At 49.9% G+C, this 15,086-nt stretch overlaps 1 protein-coding gene across 2 annotated transcripts in view; it reads right to left on the reverse strand.

The window, feature by feature from the left end:
* Window positions 1–2,037: 2,037 nt before the first annotated feature.
* BLVRB (biliverdin reductase B) overlaps window positions 2,038–15,086 on the reverse strand; it is a 220,150-nt gene continuing 207,101 nt past the window's right edge. For both annotated transcript variants that reach the window (XM_050769318.1, XM_050769317.1), the window contains 4 exons: window positions 13,730–13,894; window positions 13,504–13,593; window positions 5,939–6,067; window positions 2,038–2,295 (listed from right to left, as the gene is read on the reverse strand). In XM_050769318.1, the coding sequence (XP_050625275.1) occupies window positions 2,138–2,295; window positions 5,939–6,067; window positions 13,504–13,593; window positions 13,730–13,894 (542 nt within the window). In that variant the 3' untranslated portion in view covers window positions 2,038–2,137. The remainder of the gene's footprint in view (window positions 2,296–5,938; window positions 6,068–13,503; window positions 13,594–13,729; window positions 13,895–15,086) is intronic.

The following is a 15,086-nucleotide window of genomic DNA, read 5'->3' on the forward strand; positions in this document are numbered from 1 at the left end:
TAGACTCCATCTCAAAAAAAAAAAAAAAATATATATATATATATATATATACACACACACACACATACACACACACACACACTTTTTAAAATACAGATGGGGGAGGCAGTGGGGGTTTCCTTGTGTTGCCCAGGTTGGTTTTGAACTCCTGGCCTCAAGCAATCCTCTTGCCTCTGGATATTTAAACTTGTTTCCTCGTCCTGAAAATATACCCTCAATTCCCAGGCTGCTTCTCAGAACTTATCTCAAAGGTTTCCTCCTCTCAGAAGCCCTCCCTGGCAGTCCAGGTTGAGTTAGGATCTATTCTAGGATTCCATGGCCTCCTGTGCCACCATCCCAGTCCTGGACTGTCAGTTACTATATGGACTGAGGAACCCCCCACCGAGGGCAGGTACTAAGGATATATCTGTCAACCACCGCTTGGTCTGCAGGATCACACAGCACAGGGCTGAACACGTAGCAGGTCCCAGTGAAAGTTTGCTACGTGCTCAGGAATGTGACAGAAAAATAAGGCAGAAAGAAGACACTCCTAGTGTCCTGAAAGCCCTCACCCATAATGCCCCACCCCTACAATGAGTTTCCCTAAGGGGAGGAGGCATTTTTCTCCAGGCCACCTCTGGGAAGGGAGGTTTAAGCCTCCTCAGACCAGTTCTTGCCGGTTGGAGTTTGTCAACCAAGTCATCCTGCTGTTTGCAATGTAAGACGAAAGGATTTCACGGGGGGGTGGGGATAAAAGGGAGGGGAATAGGTAGGTGGGTGGTGTGGGTTGGAGGTAGGGAGAGAGAAGCGTCTCAGCTCACTCAGGCCTGGGGAAGGTGTCCCTGGGAACAAAAGAACCGGACAGTTGATTCCAAAAAAGGACATAATTAGGAAGGAGCAATTCTTCCGCTTCCTCCTCCAAAACCTGCTCCTCCTATAGGGTCCCCAAATCAGGAAAGCTCTACTGCATTTGGGTTTTTGTTTTAGAGACGGGGTCCCACTCTGTCGTGGATGCTGGAGTGCAGTGGCGCACCTCGGCTCACTGCAGCCTCAGCCTTCCTCCTGAAGCACTACTGTAACTCTGTCCCCAGGCTACAGCTCTGTGCTTCTTCCTGATGTCTCCCCTCCAACCCTCACCAACTGTCCACACAGGGTCCCAGGCATTCCTCCCACCCTCTCTCTCTTCCTCTCCTTACGGCTCCTCCTCCAACTCCAACTCCCTCTGGGCTATCGGCCTCCATTCCTGTGCCCTTCCTATCCACCTTCACAGAGTAGCCAAAGGAAGCTTCATAAGACACACACCCAACTGTCCCCCTGCCTTACCTCTCTGATGCTCCACTCCTTGCATAAATCCTCAAAATAAAGCACAAACTTTTTTTATTTTTAGAGACAGGGTCTCGATCTGTCCTATAGGCTGGAGTGCAGTGGCCAGGCCTTGACCTCCTGGCCTCAAGCCATCCTCCTGCCTCAGCCTCCTGAGTATCTGGGACTACAAGTACATACCACCATACCCAGCTAAATTTTTAAAAATAATTTTGTAGAGATGGGGTCTTACTATGCTGCCCAACCTGGACTCCTGGCTTCAAGCCATCCTCCCACCTCAGCCTCCTGAATACCTGGGACTACAGGTGCACACGACCCTGCCCAGCTAAGTTATTATTATTACTGAGATGGAGTCTTGCTCTGTCACACGGGCTGGATGCAGTGGCGCGATCTCAGCTCACTGCAACCTCCACCTCCCGGGTTCTCCTGCCTCCACCTCCCAAGTAGCTGGGATTACAGGTGTGCATCACCACGCCCGGGTAATTTTTGTATTTTTAGTAGAGACAGGGTTTCACCATGTTGGCCAGGCTGGTCTTGAACTCCTGACCTCAAGTGACCCACCCACCTCAGCCTCCCAATGTGCTGGGATTCCAAGCGTGAGCCACCATGCCCAGCCAGACTCAGTAAGCTGTTACTGAACAAATGAATGAATGCATACTAAGCAAATCTTACACAGAGGCAGGCAGACACACCAAAATACTCAGACAGAGGCAGAGAGAGGAGTCACAGAGTCGGTTTCTCTAGAATAATTTGAAGCTCTTGGCTCAACATTTATTGCCCCTTTCCTCTGTTCCTCATGTCCCAGAATGCCACCCTCCCAGATGGGGACAGAGTGCTACTGGTACTGGTGGGAGGGGTAGGTGCTGTGGCCGTCGTACTCATCAGTGGTGAGGCAGTGCAGCATGAAGTGGCCCAGGTCATGTTTGGAGATGACCCTCGAGGGCCCTCGTCCATCCAGGGTTACTGTGTACGCCCCAGTTAGTGGCTGGTCTCCTGTGAAGTAAAGACAGAAGGGCTGGGTGAAGCAGTCACCTTTCCCCTCCCCCAAAATTTGACCCCCAGAAAGACCTTCCCAGGGTGCCTACTGTGTGCCCAGCCTGGGTGGTGTCACAGCCAAGAATGGACTTCCGGTATGCAGGTGCTCATCTATATCCTTTGCTTCATTCATTCGAGAAATCCTTATTGATTACCTATTATGTGGCCAGGTGCTGGGCACCCAAGCAAGGGACAAAGCAGACAGGAATCCCCTGCCCTGGCCAGTGGCGGTGGCTCATGCCCATCATCCCGGCACTTTGGGAGGCTGAGACAGGAGGATCACTCAAGCCCAGGAGTTTGAAACTAGCCTGGGCAACACAGGGAGACCCTGAGTCCACTAAAAATACAAAAATCAGCCGGGTGCAGTGGTGTGCCTCTGTAGTCCCAACTACTCAGGAGGCTGAGGCTGGAGAATTGCTTGAGCCAGGGAAGCTGAAGCTGCAGGGAGCCATGATCGTGACACTGCACTCCAACCTGGGCGACAGAGCAAGACCTTGTCTCTAACAACAACAACAACAACAACAAATTATCTGACAGTAACCAACTAAACTTAGGGATAAAATGTACCATCACCCAAGCAGAGACAGGCTGGAATTATGCACAGTATGGAACACACACCCTTGGCTGTGTGTTTGCTTGGGACAAAGTGGACGGGAATCGCCTGCCCTGGCTGGGCGCGGTGGCTCACGTCTGTAATCTCAGCACTTTGGGAGGCCAAGGTGGGAGGATCAGTTGAGCTCAGGAGTTTGAGACCAGCCAACATGGCCAAACCACATCTCTACAAAAAATGCAAAAATTAGCTGGGTGTGGTAGCTTATGCCTGTAGTCCCAGCTATTTGGGCAACTGAGGCAGGAGAATCACTTGAGCCCAGGAAGCGGAGGTTGCAGTGAGCCAAGATTGTGCCACTGCACTCCAGCCTGGGCAACAGAGGGAGACCCGTCTCAAAAAAAAAAGAAAAAAAAAAAGGAACACACACCCTCACCCCATGTGGCATTCGTGCCCAACATGTTTAATCTGAATCTGTGGCAAAACAGCTAGAAAATTCCAGAATGTGGCCGGGCGCGGTGGCTCAAGCCTGTAATCCCAGCACTTTGGGAGGCCGAGACAGGCGGATCATGAGGTCAGGAGATCGAGACCATCCTGGATAACCCAGTGAAACCCCATCTCTACTAAAAAATACAAAAAATTAGCCGGGCGAGGTGGCGGGCGCCTGTAGTCCCAGCTAAGCGGGAGGCTGAGGCAGGAGAATGGCGTGAACCCGGGAGGCGGAGCTTGCAGTGAGCTGAGATCCGGCCACTGTACTCCAGCCTGGGCGACAGAGCCAGACTCCGTATCAAAAAAAAAAAAAAAAAAAGAAAATTCCAGAATGTGGGCCTTTTAAAGTTACCTGGCCTGGTTAATGTTATGAGAAACTTAAAGAAAAAGGGCAGGGTAGATTGAAAAAAATTTTTCTGATTTTTTGATACAGAGTCTTGCTCTGTCACCCAGGCTGGAATGCAGTGGCACAATCTCAGCTCACTGCAACCTCTGCCTCCTAGGTTCAAGCAATTCTTGTGCCTCGGTCTCCTGAGTATCTGGGATTACAGGTGTCCGCCACCACACCTGGCTAATTTTTGAATTTTTAGTAGAGACGGGGTCTCACCATGTTGGCCAGGCTGGTCTCGAACTCCTGACATCAACTGATCTGCCCACCCTGGCCTCCCAAAGTGCTGGGATTACATATGTGAGCCACTGTGCCGGCCTGACAGTTGAGGAAATTTTACTATGGAGTGGATACTAAATGATATGACAGTAAATGTCACTTTCCTTAGGTGTGATCATGTTTTGTGTGCAAATATCTTTCTTTTAGGAGATAGCTGTCTAGGTATTTAGGAGTGAAGTGAGACAATGTTATAATTCCTCTCAAATGATTAAGCCAAATATATATGCATATATTTTTTTCACAATATATTCAGCAAAATCTATCTATATATTCATGGAGAGAGAGAGAGGAGGAGAGAGGGAGAGAGAACAGGATAAAAAGCTAAGCACTGAACCTAAACAAAGGGTTTATGTGTATTCACAAACCTTTAATGCATTCAACTCGGGAGGTTTGAAAGTTTTCACACACTTGGCTGGGCGCAGTGGCTCACACCAGTAATCCCAGCACTTTGGGAGGCCAAGGTGGGCAGATCACAAGGTCAAGAGATCGGGACCAACCTGGCCAACATGGTGAAACCTCGTCTCTACTAAAAATACAAAAATTAGCTGGTCGTGGTGGCGCATGCCTATAGTCCCAGCTATTCTGGGGGCTGAGGCAGGAGAATCACTTGAACCCAGGAGGCAAAAGGTTGCAGTAAGCCAAGATCATGCCACTGAGCTCCAGCCCGGCAATAGAGCGAGACTCTGTCTCCAAAAAAAAAAAAAAAAAAAAAGAAAGCCCAGGTATGGTGGCTCACACCTGTAATCCCAGCACTTTGGGAGGCCGAGGTGGGTGGATCACAAGGTCAAGAAGTTGAGACCATCCTGGCTAACACGGTGAAACCCTGTCTCTATTAAAAAATACAAAAAATTAGCCAGGTGTGGTGGCGGGTGCCTGTAGTCCCAGCTACTAGGGAGGCTGAGGCAGGAGAATGGACTACAGGCATTGAGACGGGGTTTCACCGTGTTAGCCAGGACGGTCTTGATCTCCTGACCTCGTAATCCGCCCACCTTGGCCTCCCAAAGTGCTGGGATTACAGGCGTGATCCACCGTGCCCGGCCATTAATATCTATCTTTTCTTGTCTTTTTCTTTTTTTCTAGACAGGGTCTCACGCTGTTGCCCAGGCTGGAGTGTGGTGGCTCTATCACATCTCATTGCAGCCTTGATCTCCTGGGCTCAAGCCATCCTCAAGCCACAGCCTCCAAATAGCTGGGACCACAGGTGTGTGCCACCATACCCAGCTAATTTTTTTTTTTTGTATTTACATTGTAGAGATAAGTCTGTGTTGCCCAGGCTGGTCTCAAACTCCTGGGCTGAAGCAATCCTTCGTCTTGGCTTCCCAAAGTGACGGAATTACAGGCGTGAACCACCATGCTTGGCCTGCATATCTATCTATCTATCTATCTATCTATCTATCTATCTATCTATCTATCTATCTATCTATCTAATCTCTATCTCCCATACTAGAAATGTAAGCCATGGCCGGGCATGGTGATACAGGCATGTAATCCCAGCTACTCAGGAGGCTGAGGCCCCAGAATCCATAGACATAATGGATTAAACCATTAGCCAGTGGTAATCCCCTCAACCTTCAATCCCTCACCACTCCTCAGAAGGGAAAGTCCCAACCCTCTAATCCAGCCTTAGTCTTTCTGGTGACCAGACCTGAAGCTGCCTAGGGGATGCCAGCTCTCAGTGAACTCATCAGCATAAAAAAAGACATTTATCATTTTGGAGATTCCAAGGATTTTAGGAGTTGTATGCCAGGAAACAGGGACAAAGGCCAAATATATATGTCACAATATCATAGGAAGGTTTGCAATTTTAGGGTGATCAGGGAAGGCCTTGCAGATCTCCCCAGAGGGCAGGAGGGAACAGGCAGATGGCATTGGTGCCACCAGGTCCCTGCCCTGCTTACCTATGTGTGGCGGCATCACAGCCACGTACTTCAGGCCCGATTCCTGCAGCACCTTGTGCATCCGGATGTGGTCATCGGTCACGGCCTGCAGTCGTGGGGGCACCTTGGTGGGGTCCCAGAGCAGGAAAGCTGGAGGGAGGACACAGGGCAGGATCAGCCTGGGCTCTCTCTCTTTCTCTCTCTCTTTTTTTGTTTATTTGAGACAGAGTCTCGCTCTGTCACCCAGGCTGAGTGCAGTGGTGCAATCTCAGCTCACTGCAACCTCTGCCTCCTGGGTTCAAGCAATTTGGCCTCAGCCTCCCCAGTAGCTGGGATTACAGGTGCACACCACCAACCTGGCTAATTTTTGTATTTTTAGTACAGACAGGGTTTCACCATGTTGGCCAGGCTGGTCTCAAACTCCTGACCTCAGATGATCCACCCTCCTCCACCTCCCAAAGTGCTGGAATTATAGGCATGAGCCACTACGCCCGGCCAAGGGCCCACTTGTCTTGATGCCAGGACAAAACCCTGCCATGGCTCACCATTGCCTTCCAGTTGCAAAAACAGGGGAGTCTCTGGGCCTCCTCTTTCCCTCACAGGCCAGGTAAGAGCTGTCTGCTGATCACAGTAATTCCAAATCTGACCTCTTCTCACTCTGCCTGGTCCTGTCCACTGTTTCCTCTTGCCTGGACCAGCCCAGCAGCCTCCTCCCTGGTCTCTCAGCCCCTCCATCCTTCCTCCCAAGGAGCCCATGAACACCCCTATCAGTTCACATCCATAGCTCCATCTCACTCAGAGTAGAAGCAAAGTCCTCATGGCCAGCCCTCAAGGCCCCACCTGATATGGCCCCATCAGCTCTCTGACGTCCCTGCCTACCCTGCCTACCACTCTCCCTTACATGCCTCTGCTCCAGCCAGGTTCTGCCTCTCAGCCTTGGCAATGTCTGATCCCTCTGCCTCTGATGCATTTCCCTCTCTTTTTTATTTTCTCGGAGACAGGGTCTCATTCTGTTGTCCAGGCTGGAGGGCAGTGGCGTGAACATGGCTCATTGCAGCCTTGAACTTCTGAGCTGAAGTGATCCTCCTGTCTTAGCCTCCTGAGGAGTTGGGACCACAGGGGTGAGCCACCAAACCCCCACTTTTTTTTTCTTTTTTTTCTTTTTTTTTTTTTTTTTTTTTGAGACGGAGTCTCGCTCTGTCGCCCAGGCTGGAGTGCAGTGGCGCTATCTCGGCTCACTGCAAGCTCCGCCTCCCGGGTTTACGCCATTCTCCTGCCTCAGCCTCCCGAGTAGCTGGGACTACAGGCGCCCGCCACCTCGCCCGGCTAATTTTTTTGTATTTTTAGTAGAGACGGGGTTTCATTGTGTTAGCCAGGATGGTCTCGATCTCCTGACCTCGTGATCCGCCCGTCTCGGCCTCCCAAAGTGCTGGGATTACAGGCTTGAGCCACCGCGCCCGGCCCTTTTTTTTTTTTTTTTTTTTTTTGAGACAGAGTTTCCCTCTCGTCACCCAGGCTGCAGTGTAATGGCGCCATCCCGGCCAAGCCTGGCTAATTAAAAAAAATTTTTTTAGGCCAGGTGCGGTGGCTCACCTCTGTAATCCCAGCACTTTGGGAGACTGAGGAGGACAGATCGCCTGAGGTTAGGAGTTTGAGACCAGCCTGGCCAACATGGTGAAACCCCCGTCTCTACTAAAAATACAAAAATTAGCTGGGCGTGGTGGTTCATGCCTGTAGTACTAGCTACTCAGGAGACTGAGGCTGGAGAATCGCTTGAATCCAGGAGGCGGAGGTTGCAGTGAGCCGAGATCACGCCACTGCACTCCGGCTTGGAAGACAGAGCAAGACTCCATCTCAAAAACAAAGCAGAACAAAACAAAAAAACAAAAATTAGCTGGGTGACTTGGTGCATGCCTGTAATCCCAGCTATTTTCAGGAAGCTGAGGCATGAGAATCCCTTGAACCTGGGAGGCAGAGGTTGCAGTGAGCCGATATCGCGCCATTGCACTCCAGCCTGGGCGACAGAGCAAAACTCCGTCTCTAAAGAAAAAGAAAAAAAAAGTGTTTTTTGTAGTGATGGAGGTCTTACCAAGTTGCCCAGGCTAGTTTTGAACTCCCGGGCTTAAGAGATCCTCCCACCTCGACCTCCTAAAGTGCTGAGATTACGGGTGTGACCCAGGACCCTTTGTCATTTCCCTCTCATAGCCACGTGGCTCCCTGTTTTCTTTGCAGACTTTGCTCAAAGGTCACCTTTCCATGCAGCTTTTCTTGACTGTCCTGCTTAAAATAGCAAAATCCCATCTCCCCCAGCCCAGTTTACCAATTCCTTTTCTTGGGGCCTTGTTTTCTCCCTAGGACCCTTCCCCTGTCGCCACACCCTAGAGTTATTCTGTGACTCTTTCTATCACATTTCCTGCTCCAATCCCAGCCCTTAGAAGTATCTGGAACATTGTAGGTACTCACTAAATATTTGTTCAGGAATTAGCTTTCAACAAGCTATAACTTGGCCAAGCTATACCGGCTGACATTTGTAGAACTTTTACCTCAAGCCAAGAACTATGCTAAATACTTTTAGGAGCAGTTTGGTGAATAGTTAAGAGCTTGGGTTCTGCCTAAAGTCAAGTCCTGTATCGACCACTGGCCAGCTTCCTGTTTCCTCATGTGCAAACTGGGATGATATACATTGTTCAAAGGCTGGGCACAGTGGCTCACACCTGTAATCCCAGCAGTTTGGGAGGCTGAGGTAGGAGGATCAGTTGAGTCCAGCAGTTCTAGACTCGCCTGGGCAAGATTGGTGAGATCCGTCTCTACAAAAAATTAAAAAATTAGCCAGTCGTGATGATCCACACCTGTGGTCTTAGCTGCTCAGAAGACTGAGGTGAGAGGATCACTTGAGCTCAGGAGTTCGAGGCTGCAGTGAGCTGTGATTGCACGACTGCACTCCAGCCTGGACAACAGAGCAAGACCTTGTCTAGAAAAAAAATACATAGTTTGAGTAATGTTAGTGGTTATAAAAAGGTGTGTCACAGAGACCAGCCTGGGCAACATAGCCAGACCCTGTCGCAACAAAAACATTTTTAAAATTAGATGGGCATGGTGGCACATGCCTGTGGTCTTAGCTACTCAGGAGGATCCCTTGAGCCTAGAAGTTGGAGGCTGTAGTAAGTTATGATCACATCATGCTCCCTGCAACCTCCACCTCCAAGTTTCCGGTGATTCTCCTGCCTCAGCCTCCTGAGTAGCTGGGATTACAAGTATGCGCCACCATGCCCAGCTGATTTTTGTATTTTTGGTAGAGACGGGGTTTCACCATGTTGGCCAGGCTGGTCTCGAACTCCTGACCTCAAGTGATCCACCCGCCTCAGCCTCCCAAAGTGCTGGGATTACAGGTGTGAGCCACCACACCTGGCCCAGGGTTTCCTCTTTTCAGATGAGAAAACTGCGGTGCAGATTGTGAAGTGGTGGCCCAAGGCCACACAGCAAGGATCTCAGGGCCCTATTCCCCTTCTCCTCATTCCATGTTTTTATCTGCAGCCTCCAGCCTCCAGTTCACAATCTCAAATCCAGTCTCTAACTCACCCTGGGTTTCTTTCTTTTTTGTTTTGTTTTGTTGTGTTTTGAGACAGGGTCTCGCTCTGTAGCCCAGGCTGGAGTGCAGCGGTGCAATCACAGCTCACTGCAACCTCCACCTTCTAGGCTCAAAGGCTCCTCCCACCTAAGCTTCCCAAGTAGTGGGGACCGCAGGTGCGTACCAACACACCCAGCTAATTTTCTGTATTTTTTTTGGAGAGATGGAGTTTTGCTATGTTGCCCTGACTGGTCCTGTACTCCTGGACTCAAGCAATCCGCCCACCTTGGCCTCTCAAAGTGCTCGGATTACAGGCGTGAACCACTGTGCCTGGCCTTACTCTGGATTTCTTTCTAATCCTCTCAGTTCCCTCCGTAAAAAACAATCCTCCTCAAGCCCTAATGGATAAACTCCGAGCTTCTTAGATGACAAAAATCTTTCTAATCTTTTACCTTGACATTTGAATATGGAGGGAATATTAAACTCTAATAATTAGAGGGTGGAAGATAATTAAAGGGTGACCATTGCACTGTGGTGCTGGAAGAGAAAGGTCCTTTTCTTGGGACTTGCCGAAGGTGTCGGTGGGTGCGCAGCTCCATTTCAAATAGTTTAGGAAGCCCGGGTGCAGTGGCTCACACCGGCAATCCAGCACTTTGGGAGGCCACATCACTTGAGGTCAGGAGTTCCAGACCAGCCTGGCCAATATGGTGAAACCCCATCTATACTAAAAATACACACACACAAAATTAACCAGACGTGGTGGCGGGCACCTGTAATCCCAGCTACTCAGGAGGCTGAGGCAGGAGGATACCTTGAACCCGGGAGGCGGATGTTGCAGTGAGCTGAGATCATGCCATTGTGCTCTAGTCTGGGTAACACAGTGAAACTCCGTCTCAAAGAAAGCAAAAACAAACAAAAAACCCAAATAGTTTAGGAGAACAAAAACAAAAACTATTTGTGTATGTGTATGTGCATAAACCAATTACAAAACACAATCACAATTTTAAAATCAGGAATATGGCTGTTGGCCAGGTGCAGTGGCTCACGTGTAATCCCAGCACTTTGGGAGGCTGAGGCTGGTGGATCGCTTGAGTCCGGGAGTTTGAAACCAGCCTGGGCAACATGGCGAAACCCTATCTCTACCAAAAATACAAAAATTAGCCAGCCTCATAACCTGGTCTCAAAAAAAATAAATAAATAAATAAATAAATAAATAAATAAATCCAAACTTAAAAATTAAAAAAAAAAAAAAAAGGAATACGGTTGTTCACATGACTATTCTTTTAACTTTTCTGTTTATAACTTTTTATAATAAAAAGTTAAAAAGTATATTGAGGACCTACACACTGAAGTAAGCAGCCATGAGGTATGTAAGCTAACTTCAAATGGGTCAGCAAAGAAAACACTGTGTGTCTGTGAACAGAGGGCAGTGGGTGTACCGGTGTCCTTTCAATTTTTCTGTAAGTTTGAGATCATTTCCAAAGAAAAAGTTAAGCTGGATTCAATGGCTCATAGCTGTTGTCCTAGCTATTTGAGGGGCTAAAGTGAGGGGATTCCTTGAGCCCAGGAGTTCAAGGGTACAATGAACTATGATCATGCCACTGCACTCCAGCCTGGGTGACAGAGTGAGATCTTGTCTCAAAAAAAAATTTTTTTTTAATTAAAAAACAATCCTGGCACACATAAGACTTTAATATTTAGAAAACAATCTAAACAAAAAACAAAAAAAAAATTGAAAAAAAGAAAGCATATTAAATCAATTTTACAGGTTCGTCTTTTTCATGGAAGCAAAACTTAACCACTTAAATTGATTTTTTTTTTTTTTTTTTTTTTTTCTTTTTTTGAGACGGAGTCTCGCTGTGTCTCCCAGGCTGGAGTGCAGTGGCCTGATCTCGGCTCGCTGCAAACTCCGCCTCCCGGGTTCACGCCATTCTCCCGCCTCAGCCTCCCAAGTAGCTGAGACTACAGGCGCCCGCCACCACGCCCGGCTAGTTTTTTTTGTATTTTTAGTAGAGACGGGGTTTCACCATGTTAGCCAGGATGGTCTCGATCTCCTGACCTCGTGATCCACCCGCCTCGGCCTCCCAAAGTGCTGGGATTACAGGCTTGAGCCACCGCGCCCGGCCTAAATTGATTTTTAAGACATGGGAGAGGCCGGGCGCGGTGGCTCAAGCCTGTAATCCCAGCACTTTGGGAGGCCGAGACGGGTGGATCACGAGGTCAGGAGATCGAGACCATCCTGGCTAACACGGTAAAACCCCGTCTCTACTAAAAATTACAAAAAAACTTGCCGGGCGAGGTGGCGGGCGCCTGTAGTCCCAGCTACTTGGGAGGCTGAGGCAGGAGAATGGCGTGAACCCGGGAGGCGGAGCTTGCAGCGAGCTGAGATCCGGCCGCTGCACTCCAGCCTGGGAGACACAGCGAGACTCCGTCTCAAAAAAAAAAAAAAAAGAAAAGAAAAGAAAAAAAAAAAAGACATGGGAGAGTCTGGACGTGGTGGCTTACACCTATAATCCCAGCACTTTGGGAGGCCGAGGCAGGAGGACTGCTTGAGGCCAGGAGTTCAACATCAGCCTGGCCAACATGGCGAAACCTTGTTTCTACCAAAAATACAAAAATTAGCAGGGCATGGTGGCAGGCGCCTGTAATCCCAGCTACTCAGGAGGCTGAGGCAGAAGAATCGCTGCAGGCCAAGATCATAGTCCCAGGCACCACGAACCCCAGAGGTGGAGCCTCGGTTGCCATGAGCTCATATTGCGCCACTGCACTCCAGCCTAGGCAATGGAGTGAGACTTCATCTCAAAGAAAAAAAGACATGGGAGAAAAAAACCCAAAAATTAACTGCAGACCATTCCAATCTGGGAACAAAAGTAAGGCCTTGTCTCTACAAAAATATCAAAAAATTAGCCAGGTGTGGTGGTGCATGCCTACAGTCCCAGCCGCTTGGGAGGCTGCAGTGGGGAGGATCACTTGAACCCAGGTTGAGGCTACAGTGAGCCATGGTCGCACCACTGCACTCCAGCCTGGTTGACAGAGCAAGACCGAGTGAACCATTCTGAAATCGCAAGGTTACTTGTGTATTACTTTTCCATTTCAAAGCTTGAGGAAAAAAGCCATAAATGATTTCGCTTCCTACCCTCCAGCTAGGTCTGGCCTCCAGGCCTCTTTGCTTGCTTTGTCCTCTGCCTGGAGTGTAATTACAATCATCAGGCAGTCCTCTTTCATGTCACTTCCCTTTCCAGGGAGGCAATTTGTGTGATGAAACACACTTGAGATCAGGAGTTCGAGACCAGCCTGGACAACATGGTGAAACCCTGTCTCTACTAAGAATACAAAAATTAGCCAGGCGTGGTGGCAGGTGCCTGTAATCTCAGCTACTCGGGAGACTGAGGCAAGAGAATCCCTTGAACCCGGGAGGCAGAGGTTGCAGTAAGCCAAGATCATGCCATGGCACTCCAGCCTGGGCATCAGAGCGAGACTCCATCTCAAACAAACCTCAAAATAACTAAAAATACATACATACACACATACATACATAAATAGATTATACAGGACAACTATTTGCTTAATGTCCTTGTCCCCATAATCAGGAGCTCTGTGAGGGCGGAGACCTAGTATATATCCACAGCTCTATCACTTCCTCTGGCGGGCCCACCCTGACCTCTCTCAGCCTGGGTCAGACACCCCCTCTGGGCTCCCACAGTCCTGTAGTTTCTCCCATTGTGGCCCTATCCCCTCTGCCTGCCTCCCCCATCCCAGCTTTGATGATCTGGATGTCAGTTTGATCCTGGATCTGTTTACCACCTCTCTCCCACCTGTGATCTTGTGTGTGCAGGGCCCAGGGCTGCACAGGTCACCACTGTGTCCCCACCATCACCCAGTAAGGTTCAGGCACACAGCTGGTGCTCAGTTAATGCACAGGAACATGGAATGGCTTCAGTGTCACCTTTCAGAGGCCCCTGGGCTACCTTCCCAGTACCCCCCAGTTCAGCCCCACCTCCATGATCCCACCACCCACCCGAGGTGCAGGCCACGACCTTGTCCACACCATGAGCCTTCATGGCTGCCACAATGTTCCGGGCGCCCTCGGACATCACTGTAGTGGGACCTTAGAGGGGACAGAGAGTGGCTGTCACTGGTGGGCGGCGGCGGCGGCAGGGGTGGCAGGGGTGGGGCTGGGGGCGGGGGTGGCGCTGGGGGCCGAGGTGTAGGGGAGGGCCGTGGGCAGAGGGGGGGCTCAGTACTGAGGTCATTGCGGGTGCCCAGCAGCACGATGACAGCATCCTGCCCAGCCACGGTCTTGTCCACATCGGCTGCCTGCAGAACATCCCCCACTACCACGTGGGCCGGCTGGGGCCCCTCTGATGGCAGCCTGGAGGAGTCCCGCACCAGCACCGTCACTTCGTAACCTGTGGACAAAGAGGAGGAGAGAGGCTGGTCAGTAGGCTTGTGGGCTGGCACTATTGGGCTCCAGGGGCTGGGTCTTAGAAGCCACCATGAACGCTCAAATCCATCCCCTCCTCTATTCTGGGGAAGTGGTCTTCAAACTTTTTTTTTTTTTTTTTTTTGAGACGGAGTCTCGCTCTGTCGCCCAGGCTGGAGTACAGTGGCCAGATCTCAGCTCACTGCAAGCTCCGCCTCTGGGGTTTACCCCATTCTCCTGCCTCAGCCTCCCAAGTAGCTGGGACTACAGGTGCCCTAGCTGGGACTACAGGCGCCCGCCACCTCGTCCAGCTAGTTTTTTGTATAGAGACGGGGTTTCACCGTATTAGCCAGGATGGTCTCGATCTCCTGACCTCGTGATCCGCCCGTCTCAGCCTCCCAAAGTGCTGGGATTACAGGCTTGAGCCACCGCGCCCGGCCAAGTCTTCAAACATTTTTTGTTTTTGTTTGTTTTGTTTTTGAGACAGGGTCTTGCTCTCTTGCCCAGGCTGCTGTGCAGTGGTGCAATCACAGCTCACTGCAGCCTCAACTTCCCGGGTTCAACTGATCCTCCCATCTCAGCAGCCCAAGTAGCTGGGACTACAGTGTGCACCACCACACCCAGCTAATTTTGCAATTTTTTTTGTAGAGAAGGGGTTTTGCCATGTTGCCCAGGCTGGTCTTGAACTCCTGGGCTCAGGTGATCTGCTTGCCTCAGGCTCCCCATGAGCCACTGCGCCGTGGCCTTCAAATATTTTTGCTGGCATACCTACAATTGATGCTTAGTATTGGGCTGGTTATTAAAATAGACCATACCTTGGCCAGGCATGGTGGCTCACGCCTGTAATCCCAGCACTTTGGGAGGCTGAGCCAGGCAGATCACCTGAGGTCAGGAGTTTGAGACCAGCCTGGACAACATGATGAAACCCCATCACTACTAAAAAATACAAAATTAGCTGGGCATGGTGGTACATACCTGTAATCCCAAGTACTTGGGAGGCTGAGGCAAAAGAATCACTTGAACCTGAGAGGCGGAGGTTGCAGTGAGCAGAGATTGCACCAGTGCACTCCAGCCTAGGTGACAGAGTGAGACTCCATCTCAAAAAAAAAAAAGACCATAACTTCATACCTTCATAATTCATAAATAATCTGAACTGAAGCCTCCAAGCACCACACCCT

The sequence above is a fragment of the Macaca thibetana genome, chromosome 19, assembly GCF_024542745.1.
Source record: "Macaca thibetana thibetana isolate TM-01 chromosome 19, ASM2454274v1, whole genome shotgun sequence".
Classification (NCBI taxonomy): domain Eukaryota; kingdom Metazoa; phylum Chordata; class Mammalia; order Primates; family Cercopithecidae; genus Macaca; species Macaca thibetana.